Source organism: Bactrocera oleae, chromosome 5 (assembly GCF_042242935.1).
Source record: "Bactrocera oleae isolate idBacOlea1 chromosome 5, idBacOlea1, whole genome shotgun sequence".
NCBI classification, from domain to species: domain Eukaryota; kingdom Metazoa; phylum Arthropoda; class Insecta; order Diptera; family Tephritidae; genus Bactrocera; species Bactrocera oleae.
In genome coordinates, this window is record NC_091539.1 from 59,082,810 (window position 1) to 59,103,404 (window position 20,595).

At 31.5% G+C, this 20,595-nt stretch overlaps 1 protein-coding gene across 1 annotated transcript in view; it reads left to right on the plus strand.

Moving 5' to 3' along the window:
- oc (ocelliless) overlaps window positions 1-19,386 on the plus strand; it is a 151,341-nt gene extending 131,955 nt beyond the window's left edge. The window contains 1 exon segment of the mRNA XM_014246040.3: window positions 14,597-19,386. Coding sequence (XP_014101515.3) covers window positions 14,597-16,444 — 1,848 coding nt within the window. The 3' untranslated portion in view covers window positions 16,445-19,386.
- Window positions 19,387-20,595: the final 1,209 nt, after the last annotated feature.

The window sequence follows — 20,595 nt, forward strand, 5'->3', positions numbered from 1 at the left end:
TTTAATTTTATAAAAAATAAATATATTGAGTTTTTATAATAACATGGCGGCTATTGGAACTATCCTCGGAATCAGCTTTTTCAAGCGAGCCTCTATAGGCTACGGTGATTCAAGGAACTCGTACTAACTGAAACAAAATAAAAATATTAAAGTAAAAATATTAAAGTATAAATTATAAAGTAAAATCGCATAAACTTTTAGCAAAATAGTGAACTTGTGAAAAAATTTAAACTTTTTATCGAAAAAGTGAACAGTAAATTGCTTTAAAAAAACATTCAACAATAGATAAAAATCCTACTTAGTATAATAGATAATTATAATGTGAACTTATAGTCCAAATTTTGAAAAATCGTTTTCGAGGAAACGGAACCTAACACTTCGACACCTAAGCGAATTGAACAGGGAAACCTTTTTTCACTATTTTTCAAATTGAAAAATATTTGTAAGGGCTCTAAAGTGTACTTGAAGCATTTCAAGCAAATTGAGTTTTTCAAAATCCTGTATCCAACCTCTTAAGGAAGGCATTTATATTATTTTAAACTATGAAAAAAAAGTAGTCTTATTAAAGCTCGCACTTTAGCTAGAATTTGCTTTTATTTGCTTATTTTTAATAGTTTCCAACAAAACAGTGCAAGCTTTAAGATCTTTTCATTTAGTAAATTTAAGCACCCTATTTCGCCCAGTGTAATGCTCCATAAATGAATTAATTTTGCTACAAATTGTCACACAACCACTGTCTCTATTGTCTCTATGGCCTCTGCACCGCTCTGCACTCCCTTTGAATGCATAAACCTTGTGTCATGTCAGTTTTACGATTTCTCTACGCAAACAACGCCACAAAATTATGTTGTTACTTCCGCCATTTCCGGCTGCTCGTCTATTTATTTAGGCGTGTTTGCTATGATTTCGGCAACAATTTGCCTTTGTTTTCTACGTTGGATACACATACAAACGAATATTTCCTATTGTGTACCTTTACATAATTTATATGTTTACTATTGAAGTAATTGTCACCGATATATATATAAGTTTGTATATACATATATCTCTATTATTGATATATCACATTATGGTGTAAGGTATACTTAAATGGGTGCTGGCAAATTTTCGCCTTTGGCTCCAACCAAACAAGCGGAAAAAATGCAGAAAGTAAACAGAAAATTATGCAACCGAAAAAGAGCAAATTTTTGGGCGTCTCACAACAAGCATCTCTTCAAAGTTGAATATGTATGTATGTATATATGTAGCCATTGTTTGCTGAAGAAATAAAATTGATTATCAACACAACGGCAGGCTGTCACAAAAACCGAATCTTAGAATTTGCACGCTTCCCAACTCATGTTGCATGCAACCTTAGAACGCTAGCAGTTAGCAGCCTGGGGCCAATCATATCATTATATGTGAAATTTTGTGATTGTGTGCGTGTGCTGGCGCTGTAATTGAATGCTATTTTTGATGCAACAATTTCTATTGAAATTTTGTTGTTGTTGTTATTGTATATTTTGTGAAATAATGAAATATCATTAACTGAAAATTGAGATGTCAACTGAGCTCTGTTGGTAGATTGGTAAATTGTTGTTGCTTTTGGTGTTATTTGAACTGCGTTTGCTTGCGGCCAGTTGCATGACATGCAAAATATTGCCATTATTGTGAGCAAGCTTCAGCAAACAAACGATCGGTAAGCGTGCAACAAGAAGTTGACACCGAGTGACTTGCAATAACGGTTAGATGGACGGACAGATAATAAGTTTGTTGATTTTGTTAGCGTGATTTACTGCCTAACTGACAAATGTTTTATGTCAATACAGCCGGCAATGAAAAACGGAAAATTATTTTCGTAATGAAAATTTTTTTGCGGAAAAATTAAAAATATTTATTAAATAAAAATCAAAATAAAATAATAAAACAGTAGAAAGTTAAAAAGAAAAAAATTAAAAAATAAATTTAAAAAATTTAAAAAACAAAAAATTAATACAATATTAATACAAAATTTTGAAAATAATAATAAAAATTAGAAAAATAATACAAAATTTTTTAAAATAATAATAAAAAAAACATTATGAAATAGTGACTGATATGAAAATGCCAAGAATATAATATACTAATTTAAAGAAGAATACAAAGTTATATTTCAGTAGAAAAAACTTGAAATTAATCCATGACAATGTTGGCAACTTTTTTACAATAATATAAACATAAAAATTTTGAAGTTTTTTAAATATATTTTTTTACGAATTTTAAATTTATAAAATGTGATTGTTAAAATAATAAAAAATAATAATAAAAAAATTAGAAAAAAAATTAATAATAATAATTATAAAATTAGAATTAAAATAAAATTAGAAGTAAAAAATTAAAAAATAAATAATAAAATTAATAATAATAATAATAAAATTAAATTAAAAAAAAAATTTAAAAAGAAATTAAATTTATAAAATAATAATAAAATTAGAAATAAAAAATCTTCTTAATTATAATAATACAAAATTTAATAATAAATATATAAAAAATTTCACGAACTAATGGCTGAGATGGAAATGATAAGAAAATAATTTAAAAACAATATCAAATAGTAAAAATTATATTGAATAAAAAAACTGCTGCAGATATTATTAATCTGAATTTGTTTTGTGCGATAAAAAAAAATACAAAAATTTCTAAAATTTTTTTTTTGAATATTGAATTTTTTCCAGATGCAAATCTTAACAAAAATATATCTAGCAAGCAAAAATATTGTAAAACAATTTGTTTTTACATGCAAAAATCGCTGGCAATGCAACAACAACAACAACAAAATTGCACATATTGATTTTGTGTAATTTAAGGACGTGACATTGAATACAAGCAAAAAAGCAGCGAACAATCAGAAAGACAAACAAATGCATGCATTTACAATAACAACAACAACTGACAAAAACTGCATACGAATGCTACATATTGGCCACTAATGACAATTGCAATTGCACATTTCCACAACACTGCTGCTGCTGCTTTTGTAGCTTCTTCTTCTTTCTTTTCTTGCGCTTTTACTTGTACGTCTGCAGCACGTTGCGCCTCAAAAGGAAGCCTTCTAAGGCGCTTGACTTGCTGCCTTGGGCACGTACGCGCGACGGGGTGGTGTGAGCGGCTCATTCACTCCACCAGTAATTGTATATATCACTAAACACATGTGTGCGTATGTGCGCGGCGGGAACGTGGCAGGAACAAGTGAAAAATGACACGACATGTGGAGGTGGACAGCAGACAGACGCCCCCCTATTGTTGTTGATTTTGTTTTTCCACTTTTAAGGCATTTCTTCAAATTACACACACTTGTGTGTGTGTGTGCTTGTATGTATATGTTTATTTATGCAACATGCATACCAACGTGCGTCGACAATTATCGGTTACAACAGCAACTTTTTTTTTTTTCATTTTTGCCTTCTGCATTCCTACACTACAAATCAATACGTTTGCGCTGGTTTTTTCTAAGGTATCCACTGCTTGCGTTTTGGCTACAATTTCTCATTTTTCCCTTCACACACATACCCACGCACACTTTTCCTTAAACGCATTGACTGCAAGTGACTTTGGCTGTGCTATACTTTTCTTCATTTGTTTTTTTTTTTCTGTTTTTGCTTTCCTCTTGCTTCATTTGTCGCAGTTTCTGTGCACATTTTGCGTGCACATTGCTAGAAAAATATTGAATTACCACGCAGTCAAATGCATATATCAGTTACTGTCTGCATTCAGCGCACCTTTGTACCTGTACTCGCCGGCACGAAAGCAATTTGGTTGGCAGGCACGCGGCTGACGTGAGACATTGGCCTTGACGCGCCGTCAAACGACGACGGCGCACAAAAGCACCTTCAACCGCAAAGCGCTAGTCCAGTGTTTGAGGGACAAAAGTACTCTTTACACTGAAATTCTATGAATGCCTGAAATTTGTGTGCTACACCCGTTAATTTTATCCTTTACGCCAAAGAGTTGTCGTCCCTGAACTAGAAATATATGATAAATAGCCATTTAGTAAACTATTGTATATTGCAGCACCCGCATTATTCCCTTATTGTTTGTCTATTCATTATGACAGCTTTTCGGGTGAAGTTAATAATTTTTTGACAATTTCTTAACTGCAGAAGTCAAAAAGATAATTATTATGCTTAGATTTTCGCACAAAGCGATTTCAAGGTCAAATTGGTTCAAAAAGGTTAGTAGTAATGAAGTAGGTAAATTCGAAGTCTATAAATTTTTTAATTAAATATATTATACATTTCTGAAATCTTTTTTAATATTTCTTATTTATGCAATTTAAGAAGAAGAGAAAACCATTAACTTAGTATTAATATTTTTCTCGAAAAAGCCATGAAATGTAAAATAATATTTTTTGACTTAAATTAATTAATTTCAAAAAAACAGACGTTTAAGTAAGCTATTAAATAGTATTAGCTGTCTTCGATTCGCCAAGCGTTACTCCCCAGCGAATCGAACAAACTATAGCAGAGGCTCAAACTAAATTTTTTACAAGCGGGCAGAGTGACCAATCGAAGACAGCTATTTTTTTATGAAAGCTTATTAAGAGAAAGTATGTAAAAGTAGATTTTAACCAAAAAATATACTAGAATAAAAAGTTTTGTAGACGGTATATTATACATATATACATATGGTAAATCTGAAAATCATACTTATCGAACTTTTTATTATATTCGGAATATATAGGTATGTATATCATACATACTGAATATTTCAGATACGCTACCATATGCGAAATATTATAATATTTCATTCAATATATAAAAATACATAATTTTGCACATTACTTAGACTTCGACAAAATTAATTATCAAGTTACTAATTGAGTGAGAAAATTGTTTAGAAATCATTTGTACAGACTCATATGTTTCTTATAGTAACCACATATTACTAACTAGCTGATCGCTAATTCTCGATTATTTACTTCCGAACTCAGTCCATCTCTTTCTACCATGAGGCAAAGCCTGCAACTACAACTACTTATAACTCCTCCCAATGGTTAGTAATAGAAGAGGCTAAACGTATGTTGAAGAGAATGAGAGCTGAAGGAGAATGATACAATTCGCAGATGTAAAGTTGTGGAAAATATATATAATAACGGTAAAAATATGTATGTATAGCCCAGGATAATTCAAAAAATTTTGTGAAAAATATATATAATAACGGTGTAGAAATATATAGTGAAGGATTAAGACGACATTTTCTTAATGATCTAAAAATTAATTCGGGCTCAAGGGAAACATTTAAAAATTTACCGTTCTTTAAAAAAGTTTATTGTCAGCTATTTGTGAGTCACCTAAAGAGTTAGTTATGTTGTTATAATAATTTTTATGCGCAATAAATATTTATATATTTTTTTAAAATTGGAAATATGCTCTTTTTCACATAAATATTTAAGATATAAATTCTAATTTTTTTCTATTAAAAGTCTTAAAAAAAATTGTAAAAATAAAATTTCAAAATATTTTTGTAGACTTTTTATAAATAATTATATTTTTTTTTTAATTGGGAATATACTCTTTTTCATATAAATATTTAAAATATAAATTCAGATTTTTTTCAATTAAAAGTCTTTAAAAAAAATTGTAAAAATAAAATTTCCAATTATATATATTTTTCTTTGTCAGTTGTAGCATTGTCATATGATGATACATATATAAAAATATATAAAGTAGGATAACTCGAAAACATTTTTGAAAAATATATATATTATTTATTAACGATGTAAAACTATATGGCGAAGGATAACATTAAACTTGTTTAAAGGTGTGAAAACTAAATTACGCTCAAAGGGATGATATACATATTTACCGCTATTTTCATACAAAATACATTGTCACTTAATTGTGAAAATAACCACTGAGTTGCTGTTAGACTCTATTAATTTTAATTTAATTTATTAATTTTTAATTTTTTTTAAATTAAAAAACATTTTATATAAGGTATAGTAAAAAGAAAGCCATGATTTTTGCACTAAATTGTAGATATGATTTAGCATAGTTAAAATGAATGCTCCGATTTAGGGTAAATATGCACCGTTTTGTGCGACAATTTATTGCCGTTTTGAAGGTAATTGCATAGTGTCACTCTCATCGAAAGCCTTCTCCTATTGGCAAATACCTAGGATGTCGATTTTCACAAGCTTCTCTTGAGGCGACCAGAAAAATTGTTCGCCATGGGCGAAAACAGGTGGTGTAAGTTCCGGTCTATAAGATGGATGCCTTAAAACCTTTTAATCAAACTTCCGGAGCTTCTGGCGAGTCACTATGGGTGTTTGTAGCCTATATTTGCATATAATCGGTTTGCTTTTTTTTATTTGCATATAATATATCGGAATTTATTTTATGTATCGATACATAAAAAATATACAATTTTGAATTTAAATTAAATACTTTACAGACTTTTAATTTTTGTTTTTGTAAATTATATATCTTGCATATTTCACAGCACAGATACCTTTCCTATTAAACTGCTACACGCATACGAAATTGAAACATTATTTATGCCATTCATGAATATTTATGGGGCATGTCTGCGCCTGCATTTATTTTATTTTCCAAAATCATATTCATAAATGCTATTCCCATAATCGAAAACTACCCCTCGAGGAATGTTTAGGGCTAACTCGCACTTACATACATACATACAGCTGCGTGTGCTTATGTGCATGCATACATATATGTATGTATACGACTCTATCAGACCGCAGCCGCCAAGCCGAGCACACACCAATAAATAATAACACAAATCGTTACTGTAATATTAATTGAATGATATTCATCTTGCTAACCAAAAGGCGGCACACAACCACCGAAACACACACACAAACACACACATTTGGTAACATTTGCCTCCGCATTGCGCATAAAATCCGCAAATCAAAGTAAACTTTTATTCCTTTCATTGCACAGCACACCTACATATACACACATACCATATACTGTTGTTGCTGGCTGCCACAATTGTTAGGGCGGGCAGAACATTTTCGGCAAAGTTAGAAAGGTGGAAAAAAAAGCAACTGACATGAGCGTGATATTTATTGTACGCAATGAAATCTGAACGCACGAACGACGGTATTCAAAATGCAGCGGCTCTTGTTGCTATTGTTGTCAGCATATAAATGTGTCGTGCGACTCTGGCGACCAATACAAATAATGTAATAATTTTCCACAGCTTATCTGCACCAGAGCAGCGCAAACATTTACGCCCTGCCCAACGATATACACATGTGTATATATGTCTATACATACACATATATATATATATATATATATATTCTAGTGCGGTAAATTTTTTGTTTTTATATTTCTATTTGACTATACGGCCGCTTGCTGCCTAATGGCGGTATAAATATGAATATTTTTAGAGGGTTTACGCGTGCTAGGGGTGGCACACATCGAGGCCTGCTGTATACTGTGACGCTTGGTCATAAATCAAAATTAACCGTTAGGCGCTGATAAAACCGACACACCGAACGAGCGAGCGATCAACCAACCAAGCAACGGTGGCACGAATGGCGTTTTATACACAAATTTACTATATATGTATATATACATATCTAATGTGAGCGTGTATGTGTCCAGAGCATGGTAGGCACCATTTTGAGTTTGCTTTAATTTTTATACCCTCCACAGCTTCTGTCCAGCTGTCTGCATATATGCGAACTAGTAGCTTAGTTTTTGAGATATCGAGCTGAAATTTTGCACACATCAGTTTCTCCTCCAGTAGTTGCGCATTTGTACGAACCATCGTTATCGGCTTACTATAGCATATAGCTGCCATATAAGCTGGTCGCTCAAAATCTAGTTCTTATATGGAAAACTGATTTATTTGACAAGATATTTCACGAAATTTAGTCTGAAATTATTTCTAAAGCAACGCTATAGTATCCGAAGATATTGTACAAATCGAACGACTATAGCATATAGCTGTCATGCAAACTGAACGATTAAAACCAAGTCCTTGTATGGAAACATTTTTATTTGTGTGTTTTACTTGTATAGCTTCAGTGCGACCAAACTTAACGTTTTTCTTGTTGTTGTTTTGTAAAATTGTTCGCTTCAACGGTGTGTCAACAATTTTCAATTTACAACTGCATTGCAGCATTTTTTGTGTGTGCGTATGTATACTGGCGCCATTAACTCAACTCTTTTGTTTGTTGCGCCTGTATTGCTGCTACATATTTACTCACTGCACACGCACATTGTCAACGCAATGTTATTTACACAGACACACACATATGTACGTATACGGTATATATTTATATAAATAACGGTGTATATTTTGTCAGCATTGCAGCTGTTTCCCGTTTTAATTTTCTCACTGCGGATTAAACATTTTCGCTCACTGACTCCGTTCATTGCGTTGCACGTTCGAAAATTTCCAACACCTTTAAATTTTGTTATTTCTGATTTTTTCATTTTAAATATATATAGAGTCTTGTGGCGTAAATATACAGTTATATAATGTAATAGTTGTTGTTACGGCCACAATTTGTAAATTATTTCCATCACTTTGCGTCGCGTTGTCACAAATTTGGTGCGTCGTCAGCGTAATTAATTGGCTTAGCGTTTATTATTATTAATTGTGTACGGTTTTGATCGTCTTACTTCCTTCCGCTATTTTTCTTTATAATCTTTTTTTTTTGTTTTGCTGCAACTTTTCAATTTATGCTCATTTATTGCCTGTTTATTTTTTTTTTAATTCTTTTGCCTTCGTGTTTTTTCGATTTCCTTGTGAAATTATTGCCTTTTGCTTTCTCAGCGCTTTGTACTTTTACAAAAAGAAAATTCGTGGTTTTTAGTTCTTTTTTCCAATTCACTTCACCACATATTACATAAAATTGCAATTTATTGCCGTTTTGCAACATTTCTTGTTTTCTTACGCATCTCGCGCTTTGCCCACAAAGCATTCGAAAGCTTTTCTTTGTTTTCTTCTGTTTGTGAAAATTGTCTGTTGAACATTATGGCATACCATAAAGTCGCTATTCATTTATTTTGCGCTTTCTTGTTGTTTTTGTTACTTAGCAACACAACACAATATGTATGTATGTATGTGTTTTTGTTTGCACAACATGAGTGCGTAATGCGATAATTATGAAATGCTTTGTTGCAAGAATACAAATATGTACATACAACACATGCGTATATATGTTTGTATGTATGTCTATGTATGACCCGCTGTGTGGCCAGCTTCGACTTGCTTCACAAAGACCTAGTGCTTTTAATTGTAAGCTTTTGTGATAATTGTTAGAAAATTATTTCTTCTATTTTCGCAATTAAATTTATTTTGTTGTATTGTGCGCATTGTTGTGGTTGTAATTAGCAGTTGCATAACACCCTAAATTCAATAATTTTGAATTGACTTCTGAAAGAGTATCACAGACAAATATCACGAGCATTACATAATTATAATTCATTTCAAATTTTGTCGATTGCTGTTTACAAAAAAAAACTTTTTCCTTTAAAATTTAAATAAAAATATATTTATGAAAATCAAAACTACATTTAAAACTTTAAAATATGAAAAGGAAAACCATGTTTAAAATTTTCTTATTAGTAATTTATTCAACTGTAATTCTTTTAATTATTAAATTTAAAATTTTTTTAATTATCTAATAATTTAATTTTTTTTACAAATGAAAAAATTTGTTCACTATTAAAAAAACAATAAAAAATAATTGATTAAAAATTTTACAATTAAAAGAATTATTAATTAAAAAATTTTCAATAAAAATTTTTTATTAAAGTAAACTCAACAATTAAAAAACTGGAAATATGATAAGGAAAATCATGTTTAAAATTTTCTTATTAGTAATTTATTTAACTGTAATTTTTTAAATTATTAAATTTATAATTAAAATTTTTTTTAATTATCTAATAATTTACATTTTTTTACAATGAAAAAAATATTATTTAAATTTGTTCACCATAGAAAAAAAACGAATGAAAAATAATTTTATTATTAAGAGTTATTATTGATTACAAAAATTACAATTAAAAAAATTGTTAATTAAAAAAAAAAATTTTACATTTAAAAAATAAATAAATATTATTTTTATAAAAAAAAACATTGCTATTGATTTAAAAATTTACAGTTCTAATAACTATTGATTAAAATAAATTATAATTAACAAAAAGAAAATTTTATGATTGAAAGAAATAAAATAAACCTATTATTTATTTGAAAAATTTTTTTTAAAAGGTTCTACATAGTGATAAACAAAAATTATTATTTTACAAAGTTTACCTAAAAAAAATTTTTTTCTACTGAAATTGCTTTAAAACATATGAATATTTATACAATATTAAATTTCAGAAAATTATGAACATTTTAGTTTTTCTTTAAAAACATAAAGTTTATAAAATATTTCAAGACCAAAAAATCTAATTTATTTGCGGAAACAATGCTTTAACTAAATATACTGTTAAAAAAAAAATAATGATATACACATGTATATGTATGTACATAGTCTTTTGCAAAATAATAATTTAAAAATTTTTGAGTAAAAATAAATTAAATATAATAAATATTTTTTTCTTTAAAAAAAAATATAAAAAATGATGGGTTATAAAATATTCTAAAATTTTTAAAATTTTAATATATAACATTAATAATATAATAATTAAGAGTCAGTATATCGGCGACTTGATTAGGAAACCAGAAACATTACTGAGAGCTAATTCCAAAAGAACGCCCTCTATACCCTTGTCAGCACTAGCAAAGGCTTGTTTCTAGATACTAACAGCAAAAAATGTACAATAACTTCATTTTAGAAGTAATTTTCTTCAAGTTACTACAATAAAAACATTATTTTATTTAAAATTGAAGATACATTTTCTTTAATTAAATTAAAACTTTCGAGAAACAAGGAAAAAAAATTTGTTTACATAAAATCCATCAACAGCTCATCATTTTGTCATTTTCCCACACCAATTAACATTTCCACACTCCCAACAATGTATCAAAATGCAGTAGCAGTTTGCACTGCTTATCACTTGTGTACACACACACTAATGCACAGCCATATACTCGTCCATTAGCCACCGCAGAATGTCGAAAATGTGGAGTGTGCACATTTTGTTGCCACTGTGTTTATTTATTTAGTGCGAGTGGCATTGTTGTTAGTGTTAACGCAACTATAATACAAAAAAAGGGCGAAAAGCCAACAACAGCAACAGCAACACAACAATGTGGGCACTCTCCGCGTCAAGTGTTAAGCGGCAAACAGCAGAGACCGCCAACCAAACGGAAATGGCATTAATGAATAAATTATAACGGCACTCTAGCGAAGAAAGCATAAAAAGTGTTTTGATTGCAACGCCGGCGCCGCTGGCAGCAGCAGTGGCAACAGCAAGTGCAAAAAGTCACGCGCGTGTGTACGCCAAGTCGCAACACAAACAAATAAACAAGCCGACAAACGTCAAACACCAACTTGTTCGCAGCCCATTGATGAAGTTATTCAATCAGCTCACGGCTAAAGGATAAAAATGTGCCCACCAACGCATGTGTGTGTGTATTTCTGTTTGTGTGTGTGTGTTTGGTTGAGCGCGTGCTTAAGAAAATTGACTCGATTATATTGTTGAGTGCGCACTCCCCACCCACACACACACATTGGCACCCTCTCGACTTGCTGCCTCAACATCCCATTAACTTCGGTAACAGTCGGCAGGCGGCGGCATTCACTTATCCTTATTTGTTATGCTAAAGGGGAGCTGCCGCAGAAGCTTAAAAAAAAACTCCGTACAGAGAAAAAACAAGAAAATACCCTTCACAGTCGCATTTTTTATAGCATTAAAGTGTATAAAATACTCTTTATCTAATTTTGATCGGTCAGTGTATTTGGCAGATATATGCTATGGTGGTTTGATTTGTAAAATTTCTTCGGAGACTATCGCGTTGCTTTAAAACTAATTTCAGACTAAATTTCGTGAAATAAACAAGTTGTCTATATAAGAACTAGATTTTGAGCGACCAGCTTATATGGCAGCTATATGATATAAATGTCCGTTCTTAAAAATTTATTTAGAAATTGTAGTGTTCCCTCAGACATAAATCCATGCTTGATTTCGTGAAAATATCTTGTCGAATAAAAAAGTTGTTCATACAACGACTTTATTTTAAGCGAACTATCTGTATGGCAGCTATATGCTATAGTGATCCGATATCGGTGATTCCGACAAATGAGCAGCTTTTTGAGGAGAAAAATATGTGTGTAAAATTTCATGACAATATCTTAAAAACTGCTGGACTAGTTCGCAGATAGGTATACAAATCGTAGAGAAAAGTGCTGCACTAGTGTCTTTGTGACTGATTTGAATGCTGTCACTGTCGTCGCATGACCACACGCTTGGTTCTCAAGCATTCATCACCCAACACACTTATATAAGTACATATATATATATATATATATATATATATCATGAATAAATGAGCGCTTAAACAGAGCCAGTGCGTGAAATCCCCTTAGTGAGGCGCACAGCTGTGCTTTCAGTTCGCTTGCTTGTATGTATGTATGTGTGTAAGGACGACCATATTCGTTTGACAATATTATTTCAGTGATTTTGGTATACTTTACATCGCCAACGCACACACTTCCTAACAAATATTCACATCCACACACACACACACGAAAAAGTAGTCACACACACACATACACATTTATTGGCGCCTGCTAATGGTTAGCATTGGTAAACAACCGAATTTATTACGTACCCCCATCCAACAACCACTACTTGAGGAAGGCAACGAGTGCACCACTTACTCTAGCCAACACTCAGCATTCTACAAGGTATATGTATGTACATACACATATAAACACACACACAAACACATCTATGTACATTATCAACCGGCCTTGTGAAGTTAACACTTGCTGGCAGTGCGCTTATTTGCTTGCCACAGAATCGCCGCGCCGTTTCGCCGTTACCTTAATTCAACTCACCTCACAGCACAACCCACCACCACCCACCACAGTTCACCTCCCAAATCGAGATTTTTTAGCAGAGAGTCGTGTGCACTCGAGCATTTCATTGAAATCGGTAAAATAATTGAGGGCGTTTTATTTGACATAGTGTGTCTGTCTGTCCGCCGCAAGATTACCGTTGTATGTGCGGAGGGGAGGAGGGAAAACGCATTAAACAAGGCGTATCAAATTTCATTACCCTCTTAACGCCCCACCACAGCACATTTTCATGTATTGTTGCCGCATAAAATTTGTTTAAAGAATAACAACAACAACAACGAGAGTAGCAGAAGCAACAACAAAAACAGCAACGGCAACAAAAATAACTCCTATATTCACTAAAAAGGCTGGCAAATTGCTCGCATCTCATCAACATGGTTATCACTACTCACTATCCACCCACTCCCCCTCCCGTTGAGCGGCGCTGACAAAGGCGAAACGGTAAAATGCGAATTATATTACCGTTTTCTTTGAGTTGGCATTCCATTGTCAAGTGTAATGCATTGATTTTGATTTCACTTTTTATGAAGGGCTTCGGATTCACTACTCTCAATGTGTGTGTGTCTGTATATATGTGTGAGGGTGGCACCCTCCTGTGTTCGGCGTTGCTCTCAGCCATATTTCCGAAGTTAAATTTGCGTTTAGCTTCGTTTACTTGAAAGTAGTCACTTTTGAAATCATTTAATGAACATTGAAATTGAATTTTAGAATTGCTAACTGTAATTTGCTTTCAAGTTTTGATTTTTTTTGCGTTAATGTTCTTTGCTTTTGTCAGCGAAATGCGGCAATGGAAATCGTTAAATTGACATTTTGCCGATTTTAATTATTTTAGCTGCGTGTGAACGAACATTAAGCGAAGCGGAATGTGAAAAAACTAAATTGTTGAAATTTTATTTTATTATTTTAAAATAAATCAATCAAAACTTGCAGAAAATATTGAAAACTATTTTCAAAATTCAACAATAATTAAATTTTATTTTTATTTTTATTTTAAATCAAAAGCAAGAAAAGTATTTAAAAAATATTTGAAAACTATTTTCGAAACTCAGCTCCACCAAAAATTTAAAATAGTTTAAAAAATTTTAAGTTATAATTAATTAAGACTTGCAGAAAAAATACGTTGTTTTCGAAATTTAGCAATAACACAATTTTTTTAAACACAAAAAATTTTAAAAAAATTATTTTAAAATTAATTAATCAATACTTGTAGCAAATATTGAAAACTAATTTCGAAATTCAGCTTCAACATTATTTACAAATATAATAATAATTATAAAAAAATTGAAATTTTATTTCTAAAAATTTACAGAAAATATTCAAAACTGTTTTCGAAATTTATCAACAGTAATTTCTTCTATATTTAAAATTGTATTTCAAAATTTTTTAGAAAATATTATAAACTGAACTGTTTTCGAAATTTATTATTAACACATATTTTTTTTTAATAATACCTATTGTAAAAACATTATTTTAAAATAAAACAAATTAGAACTTACAGAAAATTATTTTCGAAATTTAACTATAACAAAAATAATATTTAGCTATAACACCGTTATATTTCGGAATAAAATAATTGCAAACTAATTTTTCATAATTTTACTTTGCTTTTATTTCTTACAGGTTTGGTTTAAAAATCGGCGCGCCAAATGTCGCCAACAACTACAGCAGCAACAGCAATCCAATAGCCTTAACAGTTCGAAGAATGTCAGCTCCGGCTCTAGCTCCTGCTCTACATCGCGCAATACATCGAATAGCGGCAATAGCAACAACAACAATTCCAGCTCATCCAACGCCAACAAATCGAATTCACATTCATCACATTCCACGTCCGGCGGAAGCGGCGGTAATAAATCTGGCAACTCTTCGGGCGCTGGCGGCAATGCGAATAACCCAAACAATGCCGGCGGTTCATCAGCAGCAGCGGCCGCTGCCGCCGCCGCCGTCGCACAGTCTATAAAATCCCATCACAGTTCCTTCCTAAATGCATCCTCCTCGGGCTCAGCGGTAACGCCCACCTCCGGATCGGCCATTTCGTCACACGCACATTCAACACATCCGCATCACATGTCCGCTGGCGGTGGCATCAATTCGCTGGCGTCCGGCCCATCGGTGGCCACAGTGAATTCACTGAACGCCTCAGTGGCTGCGCATCAAAACTCCTCACCACTGTTGCCCACACCTGCCACCTCCGTGAGTCCCGTTAGCATTGTCTGCAAGAAGGAACATATCAGCGCCGGCTACCCTGGCGGTCCGGTCGGCAATGACGGCTCTTTGCGTTCCACCTACGACACATTGAAAGACGGCGGCGGCGACATCAGCAGCAGCGCCATACATCATCACAGCATCTATGGCACTGCGGCAGCGACGAATCCACGTCTGGTGCAACCCGGTGGCAATATAACACCAATGGATTCGAGCTCCAGCATCACAACACCATCACCGCCCATCACACCCATGTCACCACAATCGGCCGCCGCTGCAGCACATGCCGCACAAAGTGCACAATCGGCGCATCACTCGGCCGCCCATTCGGCGTACATGCCCAATCATGACTCGTACAATTTCTGGCATAATCAATATCAACAATATCCCAACAACTATGCCCAGGCGCCGAGCTACTATTCGCAAATGGAGTATTTCAGCAACCAGAATCAGGTCAACTATAATATGGGCCACACCGGTTACAGCGCCTCGAATTTCGGCCTCTCACCTAGTCCCTCGTTTACCGGCACCGTTTCGGCGCAGGCCTTCTCGCAGAACAGTCTGGACTACATGTCGCCACAAGATAAGTACGTGAACATGGTGTAGAATCTGCTGATGCAATATTGCAACAGCAATAGCAACACCAGTGCTGCCAGCGGCAGTGGCAGTGGCAGCGGCAGCGGTAGTGTGGGGGGAAACATCAGCGCTTCGTTAATGGGCAGTGGGAGTGGCAGTAGTAATTGTGGTGGTAGCGGTGCAAGTGGTGGTGGCATACACGGTGAAGGCATCAAGCATTTCAACGGCGGCGGCAATAACTATATTGGCGTAGGTGGGCGTGGCACTTATGGCCTGCACGATGGCAACGAAGATTACGCTATGATGCCACACTATGCTGCTGGTGGCAGCAGCAGCGGTGGCGGTAACAGCAATGTCAACAGTCGCGCCAACTTGCAACATCAGTATGCGACCACACAGCAGTCGCATCAGCAACACCAACAGCAACAACAACAACTAAACAACCAATACCAACAACAGTATCAGCATCATCATCACCAGCAGCCACATCAGTTGGCCATCAAGCTGTCGCCAGGCAGCACGCCGCCACCGGCAACAACTCCACTAACAGCAACAACAACAATGACAAGTGCAGCGCCGCCACTGCCGCTTTTGCATTTGCCGTCGGCATCCGGTGCGGCAGGCGCACACTTGCTGCCGCCGCCAGCACCGCCGTCGCATTTCTACGAAGCAACGGATGAGTATGCGTGAGCTGCATTGTGTGCGGGCGGAAGTTGGGAACACTCGAGAGACATATCCGTTAATGAAATTGTTGGAAAACAGTATGAAAATGCTCAATGCGCGGGGTGAGAGCGATAAATAGAGCGTATGAGAGAGTGAGAGGGAGTGAAAGAGAGAGTGTAGAGGGGAATTGCTGCTGTCAGTGTGCAGCTAACATAAGTATGTGGTAGAAGAAGAAAGCAAGGAGTGAAGGCAAAAGCAGTTGCAGCCAGTATCAACGAAATAATGAGTGATAAATTAGGAACAAAAATTTCAAAAATCTCTTTATATATAGTTAATGTGTGTACGTGTGTGTGTGTTTGTACAGAACTTCAACAAAACGTTTAAACGAAAAATGTAATGTAAGTAAAATACACAAATATACCGTCAGGCGCTTGAGTGTTGCCCCCTTTTCTTTATTGAAATTCTTAGCAACAATATTTAATCCATAACTAGCGATGTGGAAATTTAATTTTTTTTATTTGAAAAAAAAAAAATTTTTTTTAATCTTTTGTTTTCGAACTGCACTTCAAAAAATTATTTAAAAATCGTTTGTTTTCAAATTTTGTTAAATGGAGCTATGAGTTTATTGTGAAAATTTAACGGTTTATTTTCACGAACTGTTTCGGCAACTACAGTAAACCAGTTTTAACTGTTTTATTAACTTAAAAAACACTCTCTAAAAATTATAGCGGTTAATTATTCACATTATTATTTATTAATTTAAATCACTACAATATTCGTTTGTTTATATAAAGGTGTAAATTATTAAAAATCAAATAACATAAAATTAAAAGAAGCTGAAAATAAATTAATTAAAAGTCGTATCCATATTTGATTAATAACACATTATTTTATATATATATTTATTTTGTAAAGCATTTTTTTATTGTTTTTAATATTTTTTCGAACAATATAAAAAATGATTCGTAAACTGAAAATAATGAAAAAAAAAATTGTATCAAAATAAAATTTAAAAAAAAATTATAGAAACGAATCTGAACAAATTTTTTTCTTTATAATATTTTAACTTTTTAAATTTCAGAATACCTAAATATCAAAATAATTGAAATTCTGCTTTCAATAATAATAATACATAATAATATAATTTTTCCATAATAAAAAGTCAGTACGAAATACTTCTGCAAAGATGTTTTTTAAAAATGTGTTTTTGAAAACTAGTATTGGTTATATTAGTAATTTTAAAGCTATTTCACTAATTTTTGTACTAAAATGCGAATTTTGGATCTACTTTACTCATTTTTGGAATATTTTTGAGAAAAAATTGCCACATAGCTGTACCTTACATATGCGAATTTTCCAGTTGCTTTGCTACGTATTTCTAATATTTTGAGTATATATTTTAAATTAAATTCTTCAGATTTTGAAACAGTGTTAAATTGTATTAGAATTCGTCAAGTGCTGGTGGATTGGTGAGATAGAAATAAAAGCTCATCTAATGGAAGAAGGTGTAATGCCCGAAGCACAATTATTGAATTTATGAGTCTTTTGAGGCCTTAAACATGTATGGCATGTCTTACTGTCCGTCGCGTATTAATTCGCTTCATCACTTTGATAATTTATTTATCCATCTTAATTATTTTAAACTGCTACAAACAAACGTTAGATGAACGAAATCATTAGGAGCAAAATGCTGCATTAGTGGACTTAAATAACTAAAATAAAAATATTTATTAAAAAATTTATTTTAAAAAAACTTAGCTGAAGAAAAAAATTTTTTTAAACTTTTTTATGAAGACCTTTAACATATACATACATCGGTTTGAATTTTTTTACACTCTTTAAACATTACACTACATTTTTTTTATATTTCATTTGGTTGCTTGCTACAATTAATTTTAGTTATTTTTTTTTTAATGTTATCTTAGCATAGACACACACCTAACAACTTTTTTTATTCATATTTTTTTCTGTAAAAATGCGCGAATTTTTTTTTTAACATTTTCATTTGTTGTAACCTCTTCAAATTTCTTTGAAAAAAAAGTTTTGTTTTGCACGCTGCCACCACATAAAACACCATGCCACTGAAATTAATTCAAACAATTAATTCTGATTTTAATATAAAACCATTATTTGCTGCATTTTAGTTTAAATTAGCATAATTTAGTCGGTAAGTTGCAAACACAAACTGTATATTTAAGTCAGCACACCGAAACCCCCCTCTACCCGTCCCACAATTACTACGCATTGTAAAATAATAATATAAGCGAAAACAAAAATTTAAAAAAAATATGATTAAAACAACAACAACAATATTGTATAAAGTCTAACTAATATCGAAAATATTTCATATCAAAAATTCAGATTTTGCATATTTAACGAATAAAGAAATGAAAAACGAACTATTTTATAAGAGAACTTCTTTAACAGTGTGTGTAAATGATATATAACGAAATATAAAAATGGAGCAGAATGTAAATTATTAAAAATAAATTACAAAAGCAAGAAGAAAAAAAATCAATTTAGGTTAGTAAAAGCGATGCAAATACATTTATGGCGCTCGCTTGGTTTGCTGGCATGAACTACTAGCAACCGTTATATCAGAAAGCAAAGTTGAAGAGTTAGCCGCTAGTTAATTTTATTTAGACAGCTAAGTTATTAAATTAATTGTTGCAAATAAGCAAAACTGCAAAATTAAATTAATTTGTAAATATCACAAAATATATATATATATAAAATTAAATTAAATTAAATAGCTTAAAATAAATAATAATAATAAAAAATAAATATTAATAATAATAATAAAAATATGAAATAATAAAGAAAAATAAATAAAAATAATTAAATAAGTTGAAAATATATAAAAAATAAAATTAATTAGCGCATTAAGTTGTAAAGCGTTTGCATAATTAAAGCTGTAATTAACAGTAAATGTAATTGAAGTAAACAAAAAAAAACAAAAACGAAAACAACCTATACATATATAACTATCTAACTAATAAGTTGTTTAATCTGTGTACAAATAATTAAAACCACTTGTAATTATTATTACTTTAACAATTAAATTAAAAGACAACAAAAAAAAATTATATATATATAATTGAAAGCAAATAAATAAATATAATGTAATGTGTATTGAAAACAACAACAAAAATGTGTTTATATTCATTTGTGTATATTTCTGTAAGGCAACTGCAAGCTACGAATAATAAAATAAAATTTTTATTTCCGCAAATTTTATGTTTTTGCTTTGTGTTGTATTGTTGTATGGCTGTGCTGTGTTGTTGTGCTTTAATGCGCTTAAGTTTTTCGCAAGTTTGCGTTCTTTAAAGCAATATTTTTTGCATTTTTTTTCAGTTAATACATTTTTGTGCGCGAAATAAAAATTTATCATGAAACAACAAGTAAAAAAAACAAAATCATTATTGATTTGTATTATCCTTTGCTAGCAAAATGCGCGCAGTTCGCAATTTATCATCATTAAAACATGGCCTTTTTGTTTTATAGCAAAAATCATTGTGTTTTTGTTGTTGGCGCAGAAAGAAATATTTATTTTTGATGCAAATGGCAGCTACCAGAGAGAGATTTATTACTGCTTTTTTATAATAAATTTTTTATCGTTTTGGTTTTGTTTTTGGCGGTCATATTTTATTTATAGCGTATTACTTTATTTTCGGAGTATATTAAGTAATAAGCAAATTGGTTTTCAATTGTAGAGCTTGTCGAAAATGGTCGAAGATTAATATTATTTTGGTTTAAATAAATTATTATATTTTTTAATTTTAATTATAAAATTATTTTATTTATAATTAATTTTTTTATTCATTTAATTTAATTTGTAATATAATTTTTTTTTTAATTTAATAATTAATTTAATTATTATTTACTCTTTAACTTTTAGTTTATTTTACTATTAAGAAGAAGAATTGTTGTATGTAAAATTTAATATTATTTTAGTTTAAACTAAGTATTTTGATTTTTTAAATTCTAATTTTATAAATTATTTAAATTAAAATTTATTTTAATTTTAGTATATAATTTTTTTTAATTTTTTAATTAAATAACAAATTTAATTAATATTTACTCTTGCTTTCACTTTCTTTTACTTTTAGAAGGAAGAATGTGTTTAAAATTTAATATTATTTTAGTTTAAATTAATTATTTTAATATTTAATTTTGAT